The sequence below is a fragment of the Crocodylus siamensis genome, chromosome 4 (assembly GCF_052110815.1).
Source record: "Crocodylus siamensis isolate JL-2025a chromosome 4, ASM5211081v1, whole genome shotgun sequence".
Classification (NCBI taxonomy): domain Eukaryota; kingdom Metazoa; phylum Chordata; order Crocodylia; family Crocodylidae; genus Crocodylus; species Crocodylus siamensis.
Window position 1 is genome coordinate 113,733,885 of NC_143398.1, and position 23,562 is coordinate 113,757,446.

General features: G+C 45.9%; 1 protein-coding gene across 1 annotated transcript in view; it reads right to left on the reverse strand.

The window, feature by feature from the left end:
* Positions 1-200: 200 nt before the first annotated feature.
* Positions 201-23,562, reverse strand: part of CACNA2D4 (calcium voltage-gated channel auxiliary subunit alpha2delta 4) — a 182,736-nt gene continuing 159,374 nt past the window's right edge. The window contains exons 29-35 of the mRNA XM_090041104.1: positions 23,412-23,456; positions 21,425-21,487; positions 12,547-12,617; positions 11,618-11,693; positions 10,296-10,348; positions 9,266-9,321; positions 201-322 (exon numbers count right to left, since the gene is read on the reverse strand). Coding sequence (XP_089897230.1) covers positions 201-322; positions 9,266-9,321; positions 10,296-10,348; positions 11,618-11,693; positions 12,547-12,617; positions 21,425-21,487; positions 23,412-23,456 — 486 coding nt within the window. The remainder of the gene's footprint in view (positions 323-9,265; positions 9,322-10,295; positions 10,349-11,617; positions 11,694-12,546; positions 12,618-21,424; positions 21,488-23,411; positions 23,457-23,562) is intronic.

Here is a 23,562-nt window from a genome sequence, read left to right on the forward strand (position 1 = left end):
TTCTGCTGGCACACTCTGGGGAGAGCACATCCAAAAGGATTTTATAGCAAGAGCTACCTTGGAAATGTTGGCAAACTGATGCGTATCATGGGACTTCTCAGGCAACCTTCATTCTCTTTCAACAAGGCTCAGGTGCCATCACTGAAGAAGAAATAGGCGTCTGCATGTAAAGTGCTAAATGGAAAGAGGAGGCTTATTCCTTACTTCTGGCAGTCTCCACACTCGATCAGCCCGTTGGTCTCCCTGATGGTGGTGTCATACACAAAGGCAGGGTATTCTGTGTCACATGGCTGCAATGTGTCCTGCTTCTTATGTTTGTGAGCTGTGACAGCAAAAAGAGAAGCAGAAGGGCAAAGGGTCAATGGGCTGAGAGAGGCAGAGCCAAAGAAACAGCTGTAGGGAAAAAAATGTAGAGGGGGGAAAAGGCAAAAATGTTGGCAGTGCAGTGATGCTTGCATCCACTAGGTGGTGCAGAAAACCAGTCTATGGAGGGAAGGGTTTGTGATATTTTATGGTTATAGCCCTTGGTTTTTTTTGGTTTTTTGTTTTGTTTTTTGTTTGCCCACTAGTATTTTATTGCAAGAACTAAAGCCGAGTTAGGCTGATACAAGTCTTTGCTTCTCTTTCCCTTTTGTGGATTCAGTTCAAGGAGTATAAAAGTACCTTATATCAGTAAACCTATTCTCATGCAATAATGCTATTCTTACCTGTATACTGATATTGCTGAGTTTGCAATAGGACCTGGACCTGTTTTACCAAAAACATCACACCCAAGCAGAACACACTGGTACCAAACCTGTGTGCAGACCAGGCCCTAATATCCATGCTTCTATACCAATCCAGGTGAATTCAAATTGGTGAGAGCCAATAAGGAGATGAATGGAAAGTCACTTGAGTAATAGTGCCAAGCTGTAAAATTCAGATCTAGAGTCAGATTCTGGTCTCACAGAAATGTTTTGATCTGAGATTTTGGTTCAATCCATGCTCTAGTTTGGGGCTAGCTGCAAAATTCTGACCTGGAACATAAAGTTGTAAAATCTCCATGTAGTACATTATCTTGCCTGACTAAAGCCAGCACCAGATGCTTCAGAGGACAGTGCAAAAATTTTTGCAAAGTGGCCAAGTATGGAATAAAGTGCCCTGGGTCATTTTTCCTATCTCCAGTCTGGTGGTGGTTGGTAGAAGCAAGAGGGTTTACATCTTTTGTACTTAATGTAACTGCACAAGTTTTCATTATCCATATCAATGATGGTTGCTTTTCTGAATCCTACTGAATTTCAGCAATACCTTTGTGACCTGAGTAAAAACAAAACAAAACAACCAGCATTGAATCCTAGCGAAGGACAGGGCAAAAATCTCTCTGGGATGAGGGAGTGATGCAGGTAGTGTGCGGACTATTGCCTAGAGAAAATGATACATCAAGGAAGCAGGGAGCAGTACAGTCATCAGTCATTGTTTGAAAAACACCTGGCCTGAATCCAAGGTGATGTAAATAGAGTTTGAACTGCTTGTCTTCCTTGCCAGCTCCACCAAGAGAGACACGAGTGTCTTTCAAGGTTGGAAAAAGTCTCTTGCTCCCCTAGGCCAAAAGCCTTGCAGCCTATAGTGGGGCTGTCTGCTGCGGTTACCTGTCTGCTAGATGAGCTATATTGCTGCTCTCAGAGACGAGGCAAGATTTAAAACAACCATCCTCAGTTGAAGTGTGAGGCTCTGTCCCTAGTATGGCAGTACCGGAGCTTTTGTAGTAGTGAACACAGGAAACAATTTTCTAACGAATCCCTGGGTTTAAGAATGCCCAGACTGCTGTCCTGGAACAGACTAGTGCTCTGTCTAAATAAAGTCTTGTGGAGGGGCTGATGCTGAATGTGCTTCAGATGAGGGTTAAAAAAAAATGCATGAACTGTAATGGTTTTATGTTACACTTACTAGGGGGAATTCTTTTCTGACTTTAAATGGTAATACGCTGATACTCTGGACTAGAGTATGCAGTGAACAGGTTTTAATCAGTAAAGTCATCAACTTGGTCTTGAAGATATCTGGAGAGCAGAAACGATTATTAGTCTTATTTGTACTGTTCCAGTCCATTGTGCTGGGCCCTGTATGAGCACAGAGGGCTTAGAACAGGGATGGGAAAGATGGCCCCAACCATAAGAAATTTACTAGTCCGAAGAGATGAGCAAGATGGTGTGTGAGATGGTAAGGATTACTATCTCCATTTTACACATGGAGAAGAGAGACAGAGGGATTCAGTGACTTTCCTAATGGCTCCTAAGATATCTGTAACTAAGCCAGGAACTGAACCAAGATCTGAATCCCAACCTAATGCCTTCAGTGTAAGCCAGTGTAGAATACAATGGGTGCTCTACTTTTCCAGGCTGGCTACAGCAGCAGCTTTGGGGTCATCAGCAGATTGCCCTCATGCTTACCTTTGGACTATCCCAGTACTGTACATGTCACACATGGGGCAGACTCCTTTAATCTTTGCAGGAGTGAAGCTGAGCTGTCAGTGAAGTTCTCTAGCTTATTCCTCCTGAACGAGGTGTGCATATGGTGTGATTTCAGGTTCCTGCCCCATTGCATGGTCAGCCTCAGTTTTCTCTACATGATCCCATGACACTTGTTGCATCAGGATATTAGAATGAATCTGTAGCCAGCTCTGGGCTGCCTGATTTGCTCCTATGCTGGGGCCCACGACCATGCACAACATCATTCTGTAAATGAACTGGCAACCTAAATCCTCCTGCTCCAGGAGCACAGGCCTTTTTCCATTAGCAAGAAACTTTGTTACCTGCTTTATAGGGTTTTTGACACAGAGTTGAATAGTTGTGATACTGCTGAGTACATGGATCTCCTCCAGTGGGCTTTAAAGTAGGCTCGTTGGGGGAAGGGGAAGACGAGGGCAGAGGAAGCCTTGGACTGCCAAACCAAGCAACACCCACAAGTACAGCCAGCCTAGACTGATGAGCGGAACATAAACACAGGGGCAACATTACAATACACATTACACTTCATGCAACAGGGGCCAGGGTAATGCTGAAAGTAGGGGGTCAGTGCACACATCCACAGGAGGCCTCAAATGCCTCTACACAAATGCTCGTAGTACGGAACACAAGCAAGAGGAACTTACCCTCCTGCTAGCTGACACCAACCCCGACGTAGTGGGGCTCACAGAAATGTGGTGGGACCCAATGCAAACAGGGTGGTGAATATCAAGGGCTATAGGCTGTACAGGAGGGATAGGGCAGGGAGGAAAGGTGGGGACGTGGCGCTCTGCCTTAAGGAGGAATACACATCCTCATCACGTAGCAAAGCATCAGAGGAGGGGCACACTGAAGTGCTCTGGGTTAGAATACAAGGCAGTTGAGGGGAAAGAGACTTAACGGTGGGGGTCTACTACAGACCACCCAACCAAGGGGAGGAGCTAGACCAGGAATTCTTAGGTCAGTTCATGGAGGTAGTTAGGTCAAAGGATGTGGTCATCATGGGTGACCTGAACTTTCCAGACATCTGCTGGGAAGAGCAGTCAGCCAGGTCTGACCGCTCACGTAGGTTCCTAGCTGAAATGCAGGCCCTCCATCTAACCCAGGAGGTGCGCAGTCCCACCAGGGGAGACGCCTTGTTGGGCCTGGTGCTGGCCATGGGTGATGACCCGGTGAGGGGGCTGTGGGTGCTTGACCACCTGGGCGACAGCGATTATCACCTGCTGGAATTCACCATCCAGCGCAAGGTGGCAAAGGCCTGCAGCAAGGCAGCAGCCCTAGATTTCAGGAGGGCGGACTTCAATGAGCTAAGGAGAATAGTTGGGGAAGCACTGAGGTCCCGGAGGGGAGGGGAGCCAGGTGTTCAAGAAGAGTGGTCGCTCCTTAAGGAGACGATCCTCCACGCCCAAAGGGAGGTAATCCCAACACGGATCAAAGGGAGCAGGAGGGCGGAAAAGCCCCTATGACTTACCAAAAGCAGCCGGGAACGTCTCCTAGCTAAAAGGGAGGTGTACACCCAATGGAAGGGAGGTATTATCGCCAGGGAGGACTATACTGTGGTTGCTCAGGGATGCGGGGCGGGGGTCAGAAGGCCAAGGTGGAGATGGAACTGGGACTAGCTTCCTGGATTAAGGACAATAAGAAGTCCTTAAATACATAGGGGGCAAAAAGAAGGTACCAGGTAACGTGGGGCCCCTGCAGGACATGCTAGGAAATTTGGTCGTCACACCAGATGAAAAAGCTAACCTATTTAATGATTTCTTTGCCTCCATTTTCCTGAGCAGGAACCGGAACAGCCACCTGGGCCCCCTTTACAGCCACCTGGGCCCCCTTTACACCCCAGGGGAGGCGCACCCAGGCCAAGGGTTAGTGAGGAACTAGTCAGGGAACTTCTGGAGGGACTGGATGTATTCAGATCAGCTGGTCCGGATGATCTCCACCCCAGAGTACTGAGGGAATTGGCTGAGGTCATTGCGGGACCGCTTGCACAGCTTTATGAGCACTTGTGGTGCTCTGGTGTGGTCCCAGAGGACTGGCAAAGGGCCAATGTGGTTGCCATCTTCAAAAAGGGGAGGAAGAAGGATGCAGGAAACTACAGGCCAGTTAGTCTTACCTCAATCCTGGGTAAGCTTTTTGAGAGAATTATCCTGGTGCACATCCATGAGGGGCCAGCAGGGGAGATTATGCTTAGGGGTAACCAACATGGGTTCATTAGAAGCAGGTCCTGTCACACCAACCTGGTGGCCTTCTATGATCAGGTCACCAAATCCTTAGCTGTAGGGGTAGCAATGGACATAGTCTTCCTGGACTTTCAGAAGGCCTTCAACACTGTCTCTCACCTAGTTCTCATTAAGAAACTGGGGGACTGTGGTGTCGACACCCACACAGTCAATTGGGTCGCCGACTTGCTGGAGGGCCGCACCTGGAGAGTGGTAGTGGATGGGTCATTTTTGACCTGGAGGGATGTGGGCAGTGGGGTCCCTCAGGGCTCGGTCCTCGGGCCTGCACTGTTCAACATCTTCATCAGTGACTTGGACGAGGGGGTAAAAAGCACCTTGTTCAAGTTTGCAGACGACACTAAGATGTGGGGAGAAGTGGGTACTCTAGAAAGGAGGAACAGGCTGCAATTGGACCTAGACAGGTTACAGGGGTGGGCGGATGAGAACAGGCTGGGCTTCAACACTGACAAGTGCAAGGTGATGCACCTGGGGAGGAAGAACCAGCACCATTCTCGTCAGTGCAGAGGCAGAAAAGGATCTTGGAATCACTACTGATGCCAAGATGAATGTGGGCCGGCAGTGTGGGGATGCAGTCAGGAAGGCCAACCGCACCTTGTCATGCATCCACAGATGCATCTCGAGCAGGTCCAGGAAGGTGATCCTCCCCCTCTATGCGGCACTGGTCAGGCCGCAGCTGGAGTACTGCTTCCAGTTCTGGGCGCCACACTTCAGGAGGGATGTGGACATCATGGAGAGGGTCCAGAGGAGGGCCACTTGCATGATCAGGGGGCAGCAGGGCAGGCCCTAGGAGGAGAGGCTACGGGATCTGAACCTGTTCAGCCTCCACAAGAGAAGGCTGAGGAGGGATCTAGTGGCCTGTTACAAACTAGTCAGAGGGGATCAGCAGGCATTGGGGGAGTCACTGTTCCCCCGAGCACTACCAGGAGTGACCAGGAATAACGGTCACAAGCTGTCAGAGGGTAGATTCAGGCTAGATATCAGGAGACACTACTTCACGGTCAGGGCGGCTAGGATCTGGAACTAACTTCCAAGAGAAGTGGTGCTGGCTCCTATCCTGGGGGTCTTTAAGAGGAGGCTAGAGGAGATTAGACCCTTCTGGTGAAGGAAGCAATAGTACCAGAATGGACAGTAGCAAGGGACTTGCACCACAAGGGTTTTTGTTTTCGAGCATCTCCAGAATGGATGGCTACATTCTGATGCTGACTAGCTATTACCAGTGGTGATCATATAGGAGGCACAAAGAGTATAGCTGCATAATGATCAGGTAGATTCCAGACTGAGTCTGGAAAAATGATTGGCCTCAAAGCTTGAGGGGCCAGATTACTACCTGTGCCACACCATGATACAGCAGGCATGGAGGGGGAGTTAACTGGATGTTGCCCCCTTACCTTCCTGTGCTGGCAGTGGGTAGGGGTGCAGTGGGGAAAGCAGTGTGAGAGGGTCCATTCCCTAGGAGTGAATAGAGAGTGGGCTCTGATTCTGCAGGCTCTTGAGCTGTACCAGTGGGACATAAGCTACTCTAGCTCTAGGGCCTTGCTGCAGGCCTGCATGTGGGAAAGCACACTGCTTATTGCCCCTGGCTCAGGACTAGTGGCAAAGTGACAGTTTAGCTGTGACAAATGCTTGGAGTTGCACAGCATTATTTTTAGACTCCCTTCTCCGTGCAGAATTGCACTTGAACAGGAGCATAGCTTTTCAAGACAGACTGTGCAGTTCCTTGTACACTATGATGACATTAATAAGATTAAAGCCAATCTGAGAAAGTACAGTACAAGTGATTGCATGAATTCTGCTGATCACTAGAGCTGGAAGTACAAATGGTCCTTGATAAAGAGATTAGTCAAGTTCATTTCCTCCAAATTCAGGACCGGATTCTCCATTATGCCACATTTACTGGTACAACTTCACTAAAGGTGGTGGAGTTACAGTGACACAGAAGTGCTGCAAAGAAGAAGAGACTTGGGCCCTTAGGCCTGGAAACCCTAAGAGAGTCAGTGGAATGGTGCTAATACTGGCTGAAGATCAGACCTTGCTTGGCTTGGAAAGAGAAAATCTAAATCACATTTGACCAGCTCAGGACAACCTGGTGCACCCTGACAATATCAATTCTGTTGCTTTCTGGGCTCATCTGCACACAGGAGCTACAGCTGTTACCTAAAGCTGTGTTTTTAAATTGGGTTAGGGCAGTGCAAACCCCTGCATGGGCATTCCTGAACCAGTTTAAAACTGATTTATGTTGGATTAGTTTGTGCCAATAAATTCACCAACCACAGTGTGTATAGAAAACTTAAGAAAACAGTATTAAGTCTTTCATTTATCCCTTTGCCTTGTAGTTGCAGAAGTATTTGGATGTTCATAGCAAACACATCACATACAATAAATCTGGATTTTCAGAGAATGGTCTGATGGCCACTATGTTGTTTGCCAGAAACTCTGAGAGTCTGGCACTCAGAAATTAATCAACAGTTTAGCTCAGTGAAGTGGCCATTTATCTCAGTTTGGTTAGAGTGTAGTACTAATAACACTAAGGGCGCAGGTTCAATCCCTGGCTGGACAACACGATCTCTTGAGGTCCCTTACTGCTGTATGAAATTCTCTAAGAAGATTAGTCAGAGAAGCTGACAGCAAACTACGTGCTTGCCATAAAAAAGTAAGTTAATTCTATACTGCTAGGCTGCCCTCTGCCCTTTGAGAGACACAAGCTTCTCTGCAATAACTGCTCATATCCACATCATTCTCTGTAGTAAATCCACAATGGGTTGCCCCTCACTGATACAAGTGGGCATGCAGGCAGCGACTGCAGAGCAACTGACATGCTGTCAATTCATGCCTACCTGTCTTGCCAAGATGATGGAACATCCCTGGAAAAAAATCCATAAGCCCATCTTTGCTGTAATGATCAAGATATAAAATGCCCTTTGGAACTAATCTGTTGTGCTGGCGTATATGCATGCCATGCCACTCCCAACTGGAGACGCTTCCTTTCTCTCGCATTCAATTTAGGATTGGCCAAAGATAAAACCAGAAGACTGCTGCTCTTTCCCTGGCTTAAACTGTCTGGCTATATTCTTTGTGGAGCTTCCCTTGCATTGCCATGAGATTTGACTTGCTGTTAATGATGATTTTACTTACAGTGATGGAAGACAGCTTTGGCTGTACAAGTCACATGGCACGTCACATGATGAAGATGGATTCACATGACAGTTTCACCAGATGGCAGCACAGTGAAGGTGTGAAGTCACAGCGGGAGGTCATGGATGGAGGGAGGGGACAATTAAAGAACACACGCAGAGAAGGAAAATGAAAATGAATAGTGGAGGGATTGGAATGATCCTCCTTCAAGACAGCAGTGGTTAAAACAACACATCCATTTAAAATGACCCACAGCTCTGTACAGGGACACAAGCTGCTCCCGTGCCCTCCGCCCCTCCAGTATAGCCACTACTAAGAACATTTTCTTCTGCACTCTTGTTAATTGATTTTTTTAATTGAAAGGGGATTTGTTAATCCAATAGCCCTCCCCCCTGAAAGAAAGAGGCTGCTCTTCACATAGGTCATCACATTTATCTTCATACTACTCTGGACAAAGCTCACTCCTGTGCAGAGGACATGTACAAGTCTCATTGCTACATAATGCCACAACTAATTCCCTATGATAAAAGTTATAAGTGGTATTTAAATGGTTTCTGGTTCTTGTTTTAGCTGTCTGAACAGAGGGAAATGCCACTGCTTAGAAAGAGAGAGGTATTATCTGATGAAGTAGGCTGTTGCCTATGAAACCTTATGCTTCTCTGAACCACTTGAGTTTCTGAGGTGCTACCCTGTTCTGCCGTCTTAGAACAAGGTTGCTTCAGAGCACCAGGAAAATCCAAAACTACTGAAGGCCAATCCCAAAGTTGACGGGGATTTTGCCACTGTCTCCAATAGAAGCGGTATTTAGCTCTCCATGACTGGTGAGGACTTAGTTATTACAATACAACCTCATTCACAGAGATCTTCCTATCTCCTATCCTGAGGCATTGTACTCAGGAGTTGTGCAACATTGTGTTTTATTGTGTTGATGCACAGGTACCTGTAGATAACTTAATAGGAAATGAGAAGCCTTGTGTAGGGTTTTTTAACTTTGCTGTACAATCCAATTGAGTCATATGTTGGCTGTAGAGTTCAACAGGATGGGTCAGAAATGTGTATGAGGGAGATAACTGGTTTTTTTCAGTAGTTTCAAATGATTTTTATTAAATTCTGAGGAGACTCTTTGGTCTTATCCTGACTGTGCTTTGTCAAACACTTCCACAGGGGCCTGAGGGAGTGCCTGCAGCTGGTAGAGTCTGTTTCCCACTGTGCAGAAAGCTTACTAGGACCCAGTTTGAAACCTCAGGAGGGTCTTAAATATGGTAATACTGAGTCCTAGAGATTAAATTCCAATCCCAGTCTATGGAAGGGAGTGGGACAGGGAGTTGTCCTGGCATTGGGCAAAACTCTATAATTCCTTTCCACTGGCAGTAGCTGTAACATTTATGCGCTACGGGGCAGCTGCATACTTACCATCTGCCAAGTTGTCCGAGTGCCAGAAGCTACTCATGTTAAACTCCAAAAGGAATCTGTCAAAAGAGCAAGGAAAGAGGACATTTTACAGTACTCCAGGTGGATTTTCATGTTAGAGAGAGATCTCTCACTGGCCTGGTCGTGGGGCTAAGAAGCACCAGTTCTGAAATGAGCAATATAAATTTTCTGGCACCAGCCAAAACCTGAGACATTCAAACCCTTCCAAGGGGTCCTTCACTGCCTCTGGTTTTGGGCTGCACTATCCACTGAGGAATGGCTAGTTGTGCTTTATTTCACGAGCATGCCATACACAGTTGCTTGCCCAGTGTGAGCTTTAGCTCTGTGGCCTTGAGAGCTGAAAAATGACTCTGTCACCTTGAAAACCATCTGCAGAGCAAGGATTGATTGCTGCGACAGATGCGGGCACCATGCATGCACAGTGACAGCTGCAGACTGTGGTGGTTGAACTACACTCTACTAAAGATGAGCTCAAGTCGTGGAGGCTGAATCTTTTCTAGGGTTCGAGGGTGTCTGGATTCAGTACTTCAGTTGGGGCCCAATGGAAAAATTGGTCTGGGTTGCAACAGACAGACCTAGATATGCATCTGAGCTCCCCCACAATTTGAGGGAAGGCTGAATTCAGTGTGTCTAAGTACCCTACTGCCCTTTACACTCCACTAGCATGTTTACATGACCAGATTAATTCTTCACCTCTTTTGACCGGAATACCTGTTCTCATGTGCTCATTTTCTAGTTGCAGAAAGGGAGGACTGTTTTGTGGGTAAAGGTTCCAAGAAGGGTGATGCAGGTGCTATTTCTGGCTCTATCACAGACTTTGCACTGAGTAACCTTGGGCAAATCATGTAACCACTCCACAACCACAGTTCTCTCTGGTGCTGTGTTCAGGTCACACAGTGATGAATGTCACAGAAATGCCTGGAACTATAGGTCCTGCTAAGGGAGCCTGTACTGGTATATTTCTTAGCTCTCAGCCCTGTTGACCCAGTCCTCCCAAGTCTTTTGTACTCACATGAGGAAATCACTTATCAGCCACTTCAGTGTAGCCAGAAAGGCATAAATGGGCTGGAGAAAAAGGAAAGCAAAAGAGAACATTAAGATCTGGTTACAAAAGTCCCCTTGCCCTGAAGTCCAGTTTCCTCCAGCATCCAATGCTCTGGGAGACAAGCTATGTCAGTCAATAGGAATTTTTCAAAGTGCATCAAAACCCAGACAAATCTCTGCTACTCATCACAGCGCCTTGCCTCCTTCCAGAAAGGGTCAGGAAGCTTATCACAAATGTACCAAGGACTTTGAAGATGTAATTGCTCAGTGATTCCTCTCCAGTCTGGATAATCTTAAGAGCTCAGAACAGGAGGGACATACAGCTAAATGGGCCTGCCTTCTTAGAATGTGTTTATATTCCATTTTTTTGGTACAAGCTGCAGTATTAGCTGCTATTGGTGATGCAGCATCTTAAAATATATCCTTTTTTAAAATGGCACTACATCTCCATGCAACTTTCTTTCCTTTCTCCTACAGACTAACCTAAGAAAAGTCTAGCAGTTTAGTGAAGAGAATTCATTGCATGTCGCTCCGTAGCCAGGTGGCTCTATCCCCCTTCTGCATCATAAACCATGTCCTAGTCAACATTTGTGTAGGCGGTAAACCCGAAGTAAATGAGCAAGCAGAGAAGTGTAGTCTTGGTTGGGAAATAGCGTTATTTTCCCATGAAAAATTCCACTGGTGAATGTTTTGTATGTGATGCATCACTGCAACATTTTTCTGGCTTTTGTTGGGTGAAAACAAAACACATCCTTGCCCCCCCAGCCATTTTTTGTTCCAATTGTTGCAATCAGAACCTAAAATGTTTTAAAAATGTGTATGTTTTCAGTAACTAAAACCATACAACATTTGTCCAGTCACATAAACATTTTCAATAAAACCAAACATGTCTGTCTATCTGGCTTAAAATTATAGACTTTTGAAGCCAAAATATATCTATTTATATAATATAGCCAACTTCTTTTAAAGTTTTCTGATGGAAAAAAAAAATTACTGGTGCTTAAAGCAGTATGCTAAAAAATTTCTTCAGTGCACTAAGTTTTTAAGGCATCAGAGAATTATCCTGACAATAAGCAGGTCCCTGTTTTGAATTAATTAATTAAAATAGGATTATCTAGTTGGCTTTGCATTTGACTTGTACCAACTGATATCAGACTTGAACGTCCCAACATCTGAAAGAAAGCACATGCTTATATCTTAATAGGCATGTGCTGTATGGCATTAATGAAACACTGGACTAGACTACCAGTGAATGTTAATGCAATGGGCTGACTGCAGAGAAATACATACACTCAACAGAGGCCGGGCACCGCTGTGATGTTGGTAGTGGACTTTACACATTGCTTGATAATCATACAGCTGCACCCTATAAAATCAAAATGAAACAAGCACATGGTCAAATATAAGAAATGCAACCACCTGTGAATTCTTTGCCCAAGTGTGAGCTAATCTTTGCCCTAGCTGGGCTATATCCTAGATATGTGTTTTTACATACAAGAACTGCCATACCAGTTAGACAGACAGTCTGCCTAGTTCCTTTCTCTGACCCATGCTGTGTTCTTCAAATCAAGGCAGTTAACTGCAATACTGTCCCACAGAAGGAAGATTCTCCCTAACATCAGATGGCGCTAAGTATATTACCTGGAACATGAGGATTATCATTTTTTTATTTACCTAAGTACCCCTAGATGTTTGTTTTATTTCATTGAGATGTTTAATACTTCTGTGAAGTTCACTGCAGTATTAGTGTGCACAAAAACCAAGATAATGGCAGGGAGGCCACTTTCAACCCAAATGCATTGCCTCCAGAGGGGCAATGCAGCTGATCAATCTGATACGGGCTCTCCTGGTGTAATGAGAATTCTGAAAGGCTTGCACCTCGAAGGAAAGGTACCATGTAATACCTTCAGACATAGGGCCTGAGCAGGAGGTAGTACAGAAGTGGCGCAGTTTGGGATTTGATGTATGCCATGATGTCTTGCAATAGCTGGTGCCCATTAGTATGGGAAGCAAGTAGTGTATGGATACTACTAATGAGCAAGAAAGTCAACGAAGGAATGTTTGCAGGCAGACAGCTACTAGGGAAATAAACTTAGTCCATCTCATGCTTTGCCTCTCTGCTCTGCTTGCCAGGTGCATTATTTTCCTGGGGGTAAAACATTTCATTCACACTTCTCCCACTTCCTGAAAGAAGGATATAAAGGAAAGTTACTACTTACTGGCTAAACATTCCCATGTTTAGCAGTTTTGTCATTACTGAACCATCCACTTCACCAAAAAATTTTCCAGACTGTAATCAGAAAAGATTAACGAGAGAGAGATCATTGGCAACACTTTCAATGCTGCCTACTGTTGCAATTAATGCATTTCTAGATGATGAGGGATCTATTGCCTGGTGAATACTGTTAACAAATAGGAAGGATTTCAATGTGGTACCATTTAGTTCTGCCTTTTTTATCCCTGGCTGAGAGGCATGAGAATTGAGAACTTCATCACAATTTCCAGACGGTCTTTTACTCAGCTCCAAATAACTTGAAACCTTGAGAGGTGCCCCTATGGTACCAGAGAGAGCAGGAGAGAGAAAGCAACAGAGATCTAGACAGATTCATTCATTTGAGACCTGTGATTTCATTTGCTTGTGATTTTTTTTGTAAGCTTGTACTCCTTGGATTTGAAGGGAGAAAAAGCCTGTTCTGCTACAGCTGATAACCCACCTCTGCAAGCTCAGAGGTGGGAGTTGATTCAACCTCTCTGTGGTCCAGAGGGGACAGAGAATGGCAATATAGAAATGTAGGTTGCACAGTTATCTACCTCCAGAGACTCTTTAAACTCAAAGACAATTCTGTTTCCACTTACTGCTAACTGTAGGCAGTCACTGGTGGGTATGTTTAAAATGGTCAGGTTCCATGTCTTTTTTGCTGTCAGCTGTCCTCTGTGTATTGGATACAATGGTAACAAAATACCTAAGTATCTAAACGGTTTCTGGCCAGTTCATTTTTGGAGGGTTAATCTCCCTGTAAGGCTGAATGATTGTATCTTATAAGAGCATTTCTCCAGCATGAGGGAATATGTCCTTCTCCACTGAGAGGCTCTCAGTTATTAAGCAGCTAATAACAGATGAGGATTAATTCTTCATGTCTTTGAGCATGACCATTTCCATTAAGTTCCAAAGGGTCATGTGACATGCATCATCCAACATGAGTAATGTCTAGTTTTGAACTACCTCTCAAGTGTCACTAAGAGCCTACCCTGTTTGGAGGAAATACCAGTACAGACACATGAAGTCAAACTTCACGCAGTCCAGGGAGTCTGAGGAAGCTGCAACTCTTTCACCTCACTGGCTCTTTCAAGCTGATTATAGTGGTTAGAGAGCCATCTGCTTACATTTAACTCCATTCTGTAGTCTTACTAGAAGCCAGAGCAGTGGGATTTAACACAATATAATCTGCAGCTGGCATTGCAAGGTGAAAGGCCTGTTGTTGGACTACAGGTAGAGCCTGCTTCATTTGGGGAGATCAGGCCTTGTTACTTAATTCCTTCAGTGCCTCCTAAGTATGAAGAGACTCAATTCTCATGTGTCTAAATGGGCCTTAGTGCAATTAAGCATAAGGGCTAGGAAGCAAATCCAGGAAAGCAGCACTGAACTGGCCTTGCAGCACAGAACTGAGGATCAGACTGGGCACAGTTTCAGGTGCTGAGTAATAACATGAGAAAACTCCATTCTTAGCACCCCGTGAGATCTTTTGAAGAGTGCCAGTGAGGAGATAAGCAGGCATGAGAAGACAAGTGTAGTTTCAGGCTCCTCCCTGCTTGGCTGCTGCCCTAACCCACTGCCCAGCCCCTTTGCAAGGAGGTAAGCACCTTAATCAATACATTTGTCTTTGAAATGGGGTGCTATTTAATTTAGAAAAGCTATGGAAAAGTGCCTTGAGTCAAATGAGGAGGGTTTTGAATCAAACAAGACTGAGAATGACTGCTATGGGTACTTGCAATTTCAAAGAACCAAAGATTTTGGAGTCATTATGATCCTTTATTCTGACATCCTGCAAAACATTGGCCATGGACTGTAACTATGTAACAGCAGGCCTGGTTTTATGTCTACCTGATGTACACATCATAATCATGCACACACATACAAATGTACTTGCACAGGAAGCCAGCAAAGACATTTATAGGCCACATACTTTATGTGTGTACACCTAGGGTAATTTGTATACACATCTTAGGTGGATGCAAATGTCACAAGCTCATCTGGGAGTATCTGATGTTGAGTCTACAGCCAGATGTTCTGCTGTGTTCTGGAAAACTATTCAGGGTATTAAACAAACTGGCCTTGTTTTTAGACGGAGAAATGGCTTGCTGATAGGTGTTGGAAATATGTTATGGCTATGTTATGACAGGCCTCAGCAAGCAATGTGTGAAGCTTCTGCTAGACTGCAGGCTTGGGGTGGGAATTACCTTTTCCCATATGCCACATGAAAGCCAGCGCCCTGCAATGGAACTGCACAGGCTGTCCTGAGACTTGCACCAACAAGGTATAACTGATACCTGTACCTGCCAAGGGCTCACCAGAAAGAATAGGTCAAGAGATCTGTGTGGACCCTATAACCCTACCTCGTTCAGCCTACTGAGTACCCGTGACCACAAGACTCCCATACCCGCAACATTCAACCAAAGACAGCTGCCCTTCAACCTCTGCTGCAGTCATACTTTGTGACTCGGTGCTTTTCCTGTCTCCCTCCCTCCCACAGCCACTCATGCACCTGTACCACCCTCACAGAATCACTACAGGGAGACAACTGAGGAAGAAGGCAGCATTCGAGAAATACACTCAGCCAGTGAGGGGAGACCAAGATGACAGAACTGAACTGTGAGCTGAGAGCTCAAGAGACTTCCAATGCTTAGTGCTGCCTTAGGCACCAGCCCTAGCTGCAGGTGTGTGTTGGGGGGGGTGTTGGTAAAACCCACATCATGTATCATGGGAGTGATGGGCAAACATCTATAGAAAAAAAATGTTAAATCAAATGAAAAGCAAAACAACGATGCAACCATGGCAGCAGCACTGGTAGCAGCAAGCAGGGAGGGCTGTCACCAATGTGTGTGTGTGTTGGGAGGGGATTGTGTCAGTCCACTGGGGCAACTTTACTTCATGGTTTAACAGCACCAGGAACAGCTTCCTAAACATACTTTACATTACAATACAGTCTAGGCTTTTCTGTTTCTTCTTTCATCCATTCCTAAAACTCAGCACTTAGTTTGTTGGGTCCTCTGTCCCCTCCTTGCTTTTGAATTGTCCTATTAGCCCTTTGCACACTCCTTCAAGGGTTCAGATAGGGAGACTTGTCTCAATTAAGATCTTTCCAGTTCTTCACCAAATACTCTTGCTCCCCACTTCTTAAGAGTCTGAGTCTATACCTTTTGTAGCTTTCAGTTGTCCTCTAGCTCCTGGCTTCCTTTGGGAAGCAGGTTACTAGACAGCCCTGGTTCCCAAGCCATGGATGCCCTCCTTCATGCTTGGACATTTATTCAGTGCCCTCTTGCTATCAGTGCAGGTTGCTCAGTACTTGGATTATGGATGGGGAAATAGCCCCTACATGAGGTGGAGGAAGGGTGAGGAGGTAGCTTCAGAATAAAGCACAGGAAAAAAGCAGAAACCATCTTACAGCACCTGGAGTAGCCATGGCAATTCAGTCCTACCTGCTTATATCACCCCTGTAAGAACACATGCACTTCCCTCTGTTTTTATTGTGCAATGTACCCCAGAAAGCATCACACAATTGGGAAGTTCTGTTGGTTCTAGGCCTAAAGCCAGGTCCTTGGCTACCTGCCTTGGGGCAAATATGGGTGGAATAGGAACCAGGACCCAGCAGTGTTCCTACTGGAGTAGAAACAGTCTGTGCTGCCTGGAGGGGCAGCTGAGGTTTGCAGAGAGCTTCCTCTTGAGATGCACAGTACTACATGACTCACTGGAATCTCCTGCATGGGCTTATTCAGGATCTGATGTGCTTGTACTCATCCTGGGTTGTTTTGCAGGTTGGGCACTGTGGGCAGGATTTTGTTCCTGTCTTTTACATGCACACTGCTCTATCAATTTTAACTGCATTCACTTGCAATATACTGGTACCAGCAGCAGTTACAAAGCATGTAAATGGAATAGCTAGCAAAGATAGGGGTGCAGTGTGGTGACTTGATTGACCTATCCCTTCAAGAGAAGCCAAAACTAGGAATGTCACTGGACTGGTATGAGGCCCCAATGGACGGTGCAGGCTGTAATGCGGTGAGGGGCCACAGCTAGAGACTAGCACTGAGACCAGCCACAGTGGTGAGATGCATCCCATAGAGACCCAGCACCAGCAAGCCGGCCCTCTCCAGAACTTGGGCTGCTGATGTTGTGATGCTACTCCCTGTATATTCTCCCAAGTTCAAGTATCTGCTGCTGTGATAGCCATGGCAAAGGAAACAGATATAGGGAACCCAACTAAGACTCAGTGGGTGCATCTACACAAGACACTTTACTGCACATGAGACTAATCGAATGTGCAGTAAAGTGTCACCATCTACACATGCATGGGATTTACTGTGCAGTAAATTAGCTTAATGTGTCACTTGCTAGTACCAGGAAATACAGGTACTAGTTTAATGCCACACTAGCTACTGCGCAGTGGTCCCATTCAGGGGGCCCACTGGTGCCTGGATAAGCCCTGATGCAGAGCGGGGAGCTGTGCTGGCTTTTGGGGCAGCTGTCTCCCTGCCACAGGGATCAGGACTGTCCCGATCCCCATGTAGCCAGGAGAGTTGTCCTGGCAGCTGGGACTGCTGTATCTCAGCCACATGGAGAAGAACAGGTCCCAACCTCATCCCCATGTGGCCAGAAGAGCCAATCTGGAAGCCGGGACTGCTGCATCCCAGCCACGCGGGATCCCCATGTGGTTGGGAGTGCTGTCCCAGCAGCCAGGTTGGGACCCAATCTCCACATGGCTGGGAGAGCCATCTCCACTTGGCAGGGACACTGCCTGCCAGCCATGTGGGGATCCCATGTGGGGATTGGGATTGGCTCCTGTGCCCCCTGCCAGCCCCAAGGCTGGCACTCAGGGAGCCTGGAGCTCCCCTTGGCTGCTGCAAGCAGGCAGAGCAGAGCAGGAGCAGTCCTGACCTGGGCTGCTCCTGTCAGGTGCAATTTGCTCCTGACAGAGGTGTACACATAGATGTGTGCCCTGGAGTTCTTTAAAGAGCCTTTATTGGCTCCTTTATTCTTTTCATGAAGAAAATTCAGGCTCACTGACTTCACATGTAGACATGCCCAGTAAGATGGAACCGAATGATCCGGGGGGAATAATGTTCCAATCTGCATACAAATGGAGCAACTGGAATAGGAAGAAGTCAGCCAGCAGGGAATTGGGGACTGGGAAGAGAAACAGTGGTGAATTGCTCTCTCTCGGTAATAGCTGGAGAAGACGATTGCTTTGGGGTTTGCCAAAATACCTGATCTCGGAGTCTATGTGCACATATTTATAATTTATCCAAATCCACTGTAATTGCAGGTTTTCACTGGTTAGCTCTGCTAGAGAGTAGTTTTCCATAGCACCCACTTTCTGAAGGGAAATGTGGAGGAAGAACAGCTGGAATATAAGCACCCACAACAGACTTTCTAATGCCAAACAGCCTGCAGGCACCCTTTTGGGCAATTGGCTTCTGCAATGAACTTGTTTTTGTTTGGTTTGTTTTTATAACAATGTGAAGATGAGTGTGAGGAACTGGTTGATTTTTAGTGTGAAAATTAAAAAAAACCCTTAAAACCTAGCAGGAGCGTAGGGACAATGTTACAGAAACAGATCAAATTCCAGAGGGCTGCATCTTACCCTGTATCCCAACTGTGCCGGTAGCTAATAATAGAGGCTTCAGAGGCAGGTACTGTACAAGACATCCCAGAGTTGACTGTTATGGAAAAATCTACCCAAAGAGGAAATTCCTGCCCAACTCCCCTCTTAGTTGGTGCCTGTTTTATCTTCTAAAAGTGTGGAGGGTTATCTTGTATACAATGTTTATTTTTCACTCAACAGTAATCATAGATGGTCTCATCAGGCAGCTTATGTCCATCCTGTTTTGAATTCTATTAAGTTCTTGTCCCCAGTGACATTTTGTGACAATGGGTCCTGTACGTTACCGGTCTCCTAGTTCTTCCTTTTCAGTGCAGTCATTATTTGTATTCCACTACCCAGGTTGTATTTTATTTATTCTCTCTTTAAACTAAACAGTACAAACTTTCTCCATCCCTTCCCACATGGAATTCTCCCTGTGCTTCTCATCATTTCTCCTCTATCTCTGAACTCCCTCTTCTTCTGCTGCATCTTTTAGAAGAGGGAGACCTGAACCGAGAACACTGTTTCAAGTGAAGGCATATCAGTGACTTTTACAATGGTACTATAACAGCTTTGCTGTTGAGTTCTTCCTTGTTCTTTATGCATCCTAACATTTTTGTTTGCTTTTTTGACATGACTGCACACTGCACAGTTGTTTTCCCAGAGATGTTCAAAGTGCTGACAAGGTTTCTTTCATGAGAGGCTACAGTTGAATTAGGACCCAGTAACATGTACGTACAGTTCAAATGATTCCTTCTAAAATGCATTACCTTGTATCTGTCAGTAGTGAGCTTCCTCACTTTTGTCTTGTCTTGTGTTACCTAAAGAGTGCTGTATTATCTGCTGAGTTCACTGTCTTGCTCTTCTCCAATCCCCTTGAAGCATAAGACCCAGTGCACCCTTCTGCTACCCTGAAATTGGATCACTTATTCATATTCTTCTTTTTCTGTCTTTTATCACTTTTGGATCTCTGACAGCAGTTTACTTCTCTTCCCATAATGATACAATTTCCTAAACAGCTGCTTGTGATGGACTTTCTCATGGACTTTTGGAAAGTCCAAATAAATGATATAATTGCTGTTCCCTTAGCTATCATTTTTGCTGACACAAAGAATTCTACAAGAATAGCCACATTTTCCTCTACAGAAGCTGGGCTGCTTTGTCCCAATTGTACAATGTCTGCTTGGGGTTTTAGGATTCTGCTTATCATCGAACCAGTTTACTTTGTAATGAAATAAGGCAGAAGCAATTCCTTGGATCACACCTATTGCCCATGTAAAAGGACAGTTACAATATTTGCAGCTCTTCTGTCCTCTGGCATAATGGTAGAGTTAATTAAGTTTCATACTTTGTTAGCAGCTTAAAAAGTTCTATTCTCTAGCTCCCTTGTATGCTGGCGGGTCCTGGTGACTTGTTGCTTTTCAGTTTATGAGTTTGTTCCAGAAGCACCTTTTATAATACCCAAATCTCTGGTGTGGAGCACAGAGTAGGTGTGTCTCTCTCTGCACACTCTCTTGTGAAGACACACAAAGAAATCAGTTCATGCCAGATATTGTCAGCAGCAACTTCATACACAGTCCCACTTCACTCAGGTGGGCTACTTGTGGATGAAGGAGCTTGTTGTTCAGTACGTGAAACAGGAATAGATGTTTTTTCAGTGTCTTTATTCTCTTTACTTGCTCCCTTTATTCCTTGATAATTCAGTGGATCCACAGATTGTTTTACAGGGCTTGTGCTTCCAATTTACTTAGAGACTTTACTTCTTTATTTTTAACCTTTAGCCTTTTGCCCTTCAGATTTTCCCTTGTCCCCACAAATCTTTGCCTCTCTGTACTCCTTTCTCCTGACTTCACTTGACCTGAATTTTAATCTGCTACAGAATGCCTGTCAGGCTTGAGAACCCAAGCCCTCCTGCTTCCTTTTCAGCCTAGGAGACATGACTGCTGGCTGGGGCCCTCTTAGGTGATGTTTCAGTAGTGTCCATGGAGAGTACACGGTTTTCAATGTCCTTACCTTTGACATAGATTTTTGAGCTAGCTTCTTTTATCATTTTATAAAATCCCCTTTCTAAGGTTGGGTGTCACTGCATCTTCTGGACTCTCCTTCCCCCAAGGATGCTGAACTGAATTATACCATGGCTGCTCTTCTTTGGTGATTAGCTGCTCTAGTCACTTGCTGTTGAAGAAGTCAAGAAATCTCATCCCTGACCCATGTCCCACTGTGATACATGAACTGTCTCTACATGAGGAGATGAAGTTAGCCCATTTATTTTCAACCAGGTTTTCAGGACAAGCAACGAGTCTTTGTTGTGACTTTCTTTTCTTTTTGTAGGAAGAAACCAAGCCACTCTCAGATGGCTGATGCTTTTGAAAGCTTCTTTCAAGTGAGGAAGTGATTGTGGCAGCCTGGGGAAGAGCAACAGGTGCTGCCTGAAGAGAGGAGTCTCTAGCTGCTGCTGCTGCTTTGAAATGTGCACCCTCTTTTTTCCAGGTTTGAAGTTTTGAGGAGTTGGTGAAAAGACATTTGGGTTTGCCCTGCTTATGTACAGTAGATCTGTCTCATGCCTCACCCTCTGCTTACAAACCAAGGGGACAGTGCCCTGTTCCCCTTAGAAACCTGTGCCCTTCATATCTCCGACAGGAAGCTGAGCAAAGCATCCCAGAACCAAAGTAATGTTAATGCTTTGCATTTCCACAGCACCCTCCCATCAGAGGAGCCCAGCACATGTCACAGATACAAATGAATTCATTAACAAATGCTCCCAAGAGCCCTAAAGAAGAGGGAGATATTACTGTCCCCATTTTAAGGATGTGGAACCAGAAGGACTTGGTCAATGCCTTACAGCAAGCCAGTCCCAGAGTTGGGAAGATAACCGAGATGTCCCAGCTCCCAAACCCCTGCGCTTACCCTTTTTCACCTCTGTGATCCACTTGCCTGCTGGGGAGGCTCAGCTGAAGCCTCGCGAGGGGCTCAGCAGCATAGCTAACAGACAGCAAAGCCAGGGCATTGACATCCTGCTGCACAGCTGCTGGCCCTGAACACCCTCCCCACTAGCTCTTTTATGTGATGTACAGAAGGAGGAAAGAGAGCAAGAGGCATCCAAGGGCAGAGGTCCCCAACCCTGTTATAACCCATTTTAAGGTGAGAATGGTGCTGGATCCCCTACTGGGCTGTGCAGAGCCCTGGTCCTGGCATAGCTCTCCTCTCTCCTGAGGCCTGCACCTATTTGCTGACTTACCTCTTTGGATCTTTTGGAAATGAGGATAAACCCATTGTTATCAATGAGGAAGCAGTTCACAATCTGCAGAGATGAGAAGGAACTGTCATTTGAGAGAGGATTTAGCTGTACTTGGTCAGATGCTGTTATTAGCCTGTCATGTGAAGTAGGACACATGGCTCTCATTTCTGGCTCTGCCACTGACTTGCTGCATGACTTTGCCATGCCACTTCCCCTCTCTGCCTCCATTGTGCAGTTCAGCTAGTATGGGAAGGGTCTTCCTCTTACTGCTTCTGGGTATGTGGGATGCTACTATAATAGAAATAATATTTAAGTAGACACTGCACCCCAGAGAGAGACAGCAGTCTTTATCCAGCACTTGCCATCTGCAGAGCTCTGTGCTGTGCAAAGAGTGTTGCATTAACCTCTCAGTGTCCTTGTTACTATTCCTGTTTTACACATGGGGGAAATGGGAGCCCAGAGCTTAAAGGATTCTCCTGATGTCCTGCAGTAATCAAGTCAAGAACAGAACCTAGGGCTCTTGAAAAGCAATCCCACTACTCAAAGCATCAGAGGGCTCTGCCTCTTTCCACCTTTTTTTATAATAGTAAAAGATTCCCTGTTCTCCAGAGACAAAGAATCTGGGGCAAAGGTGGAAGGGCCTGGCCAGCCCCTACAGTATCACAGAAAAGGCCTAGCCATCTTTTATATCCTGCAATGTGCCCAAGTGTCTCAGACCAGGGCTCAGTTCAAGATCTAGAAAAGACCCAAAGTGAGCATGGAAAGAAGATCCTGATCTGAGCCCAACCTCTCAGGAGGATGCTCTCTCTCAAGAACACAAGTGGGTAGGACAGTGTGAGGAATCCCAGGGTGACATGAAAAGGAAAAGCCTAACACACACTCCCCTTTCAAATCCCTCCTTCTGAGTAGTCATTGGAATTGGAGTCAGACTCAGAGCTCAGCATGGATCCTGGCATGCTGGACTCCACATCATCAAAGTAGTCTCAGTTGACCCCAGGTAGATAACACTGTAGTTAGGGAAATACTTTTACTGAAGGCTTAGTTTATCAGCCTGAGCATCCTCCTGGGATGTGTTGAGCACCCTTTGGTTCCCACTGATTTCAAGGGGCACCAAAAGTCACCAAGACCTCAAAGGATGAAATGAGTGCCTGCCATTTCCAAATGAGTTAGCTCTCTGCCTCATATTAGTGTTCTGCATTCTCAGTTTTTATTTAAAAACAAAAACAAATAACAAAAAAACCCCAACCTACTCGGGACGGATGGCAGTACTAGGAGCGGGGGGACCCAATCCCAACCTCAGCACCAGCACCACCCACCCCACCTAGGGTCAGAGCTGGGAGCCTCATAGCCCTGGGTAGCAGTTTCAGTCCTGTGGGCCCATGCTGAGTGCCTGTGTGCAGCTCCCTGCCCCTGGGAGCAGGACTGGGCTGTCCCACCTGCCCCCTGCCCCCCAGCGGGGCTCGGGGCTCACAGCTCCCAATGCTCAGGGTAGGGCCAAAGCCGGAGCCACCAGGATGCAGGTGGGATCCACCCACACTGGAAGCAATTCCCACGGCTTGCCTTGCCCCACCTGGGGTCAGAGCTGGGAGCCCCAGGCAGTGGCTCCAGCCACCATCCCCTGGCCCCCATGTGGCCACTGCCATCCCCTTGCCTCCCACTCTGCATGTCACTACCCTTCCACATCCAGCTGTAAACCTGTACCTCGGGTAACCAGCACAGCAGCACTTATAGCTTACTGGCACTACCTGGTTTTCGGTTCAAATCCCTGTTAATTGGAATGAAAGGGGAATGGCCCATTCCCCACTCATGCTGGTTAACAGCAATTTGAACTGAAAAATGGGTGTAAATCAGTAAAAAAAAAAAAAGAATGACTTAAAGTCAGGGAATTTATCAGTGGAAAAAAGAAAAAGAAAATCAGTAAAAATCGAGACTGGAACACTGCTCATACCCCTTGAGTAGACACTTGGAAGAAATCAGGGAAACTTACATCATCCTGACAGCTCAGTGGACACAGACCATCCAGGCTGCTGCACTGGAAAAGAACAGGAGAAATGATGTGATGATTGTGCCTCATCTTACTGTGCCCCTTGGCAAAAGGTCTACCATATTTTCTTGAATACAATATGTACTTCCCCCCT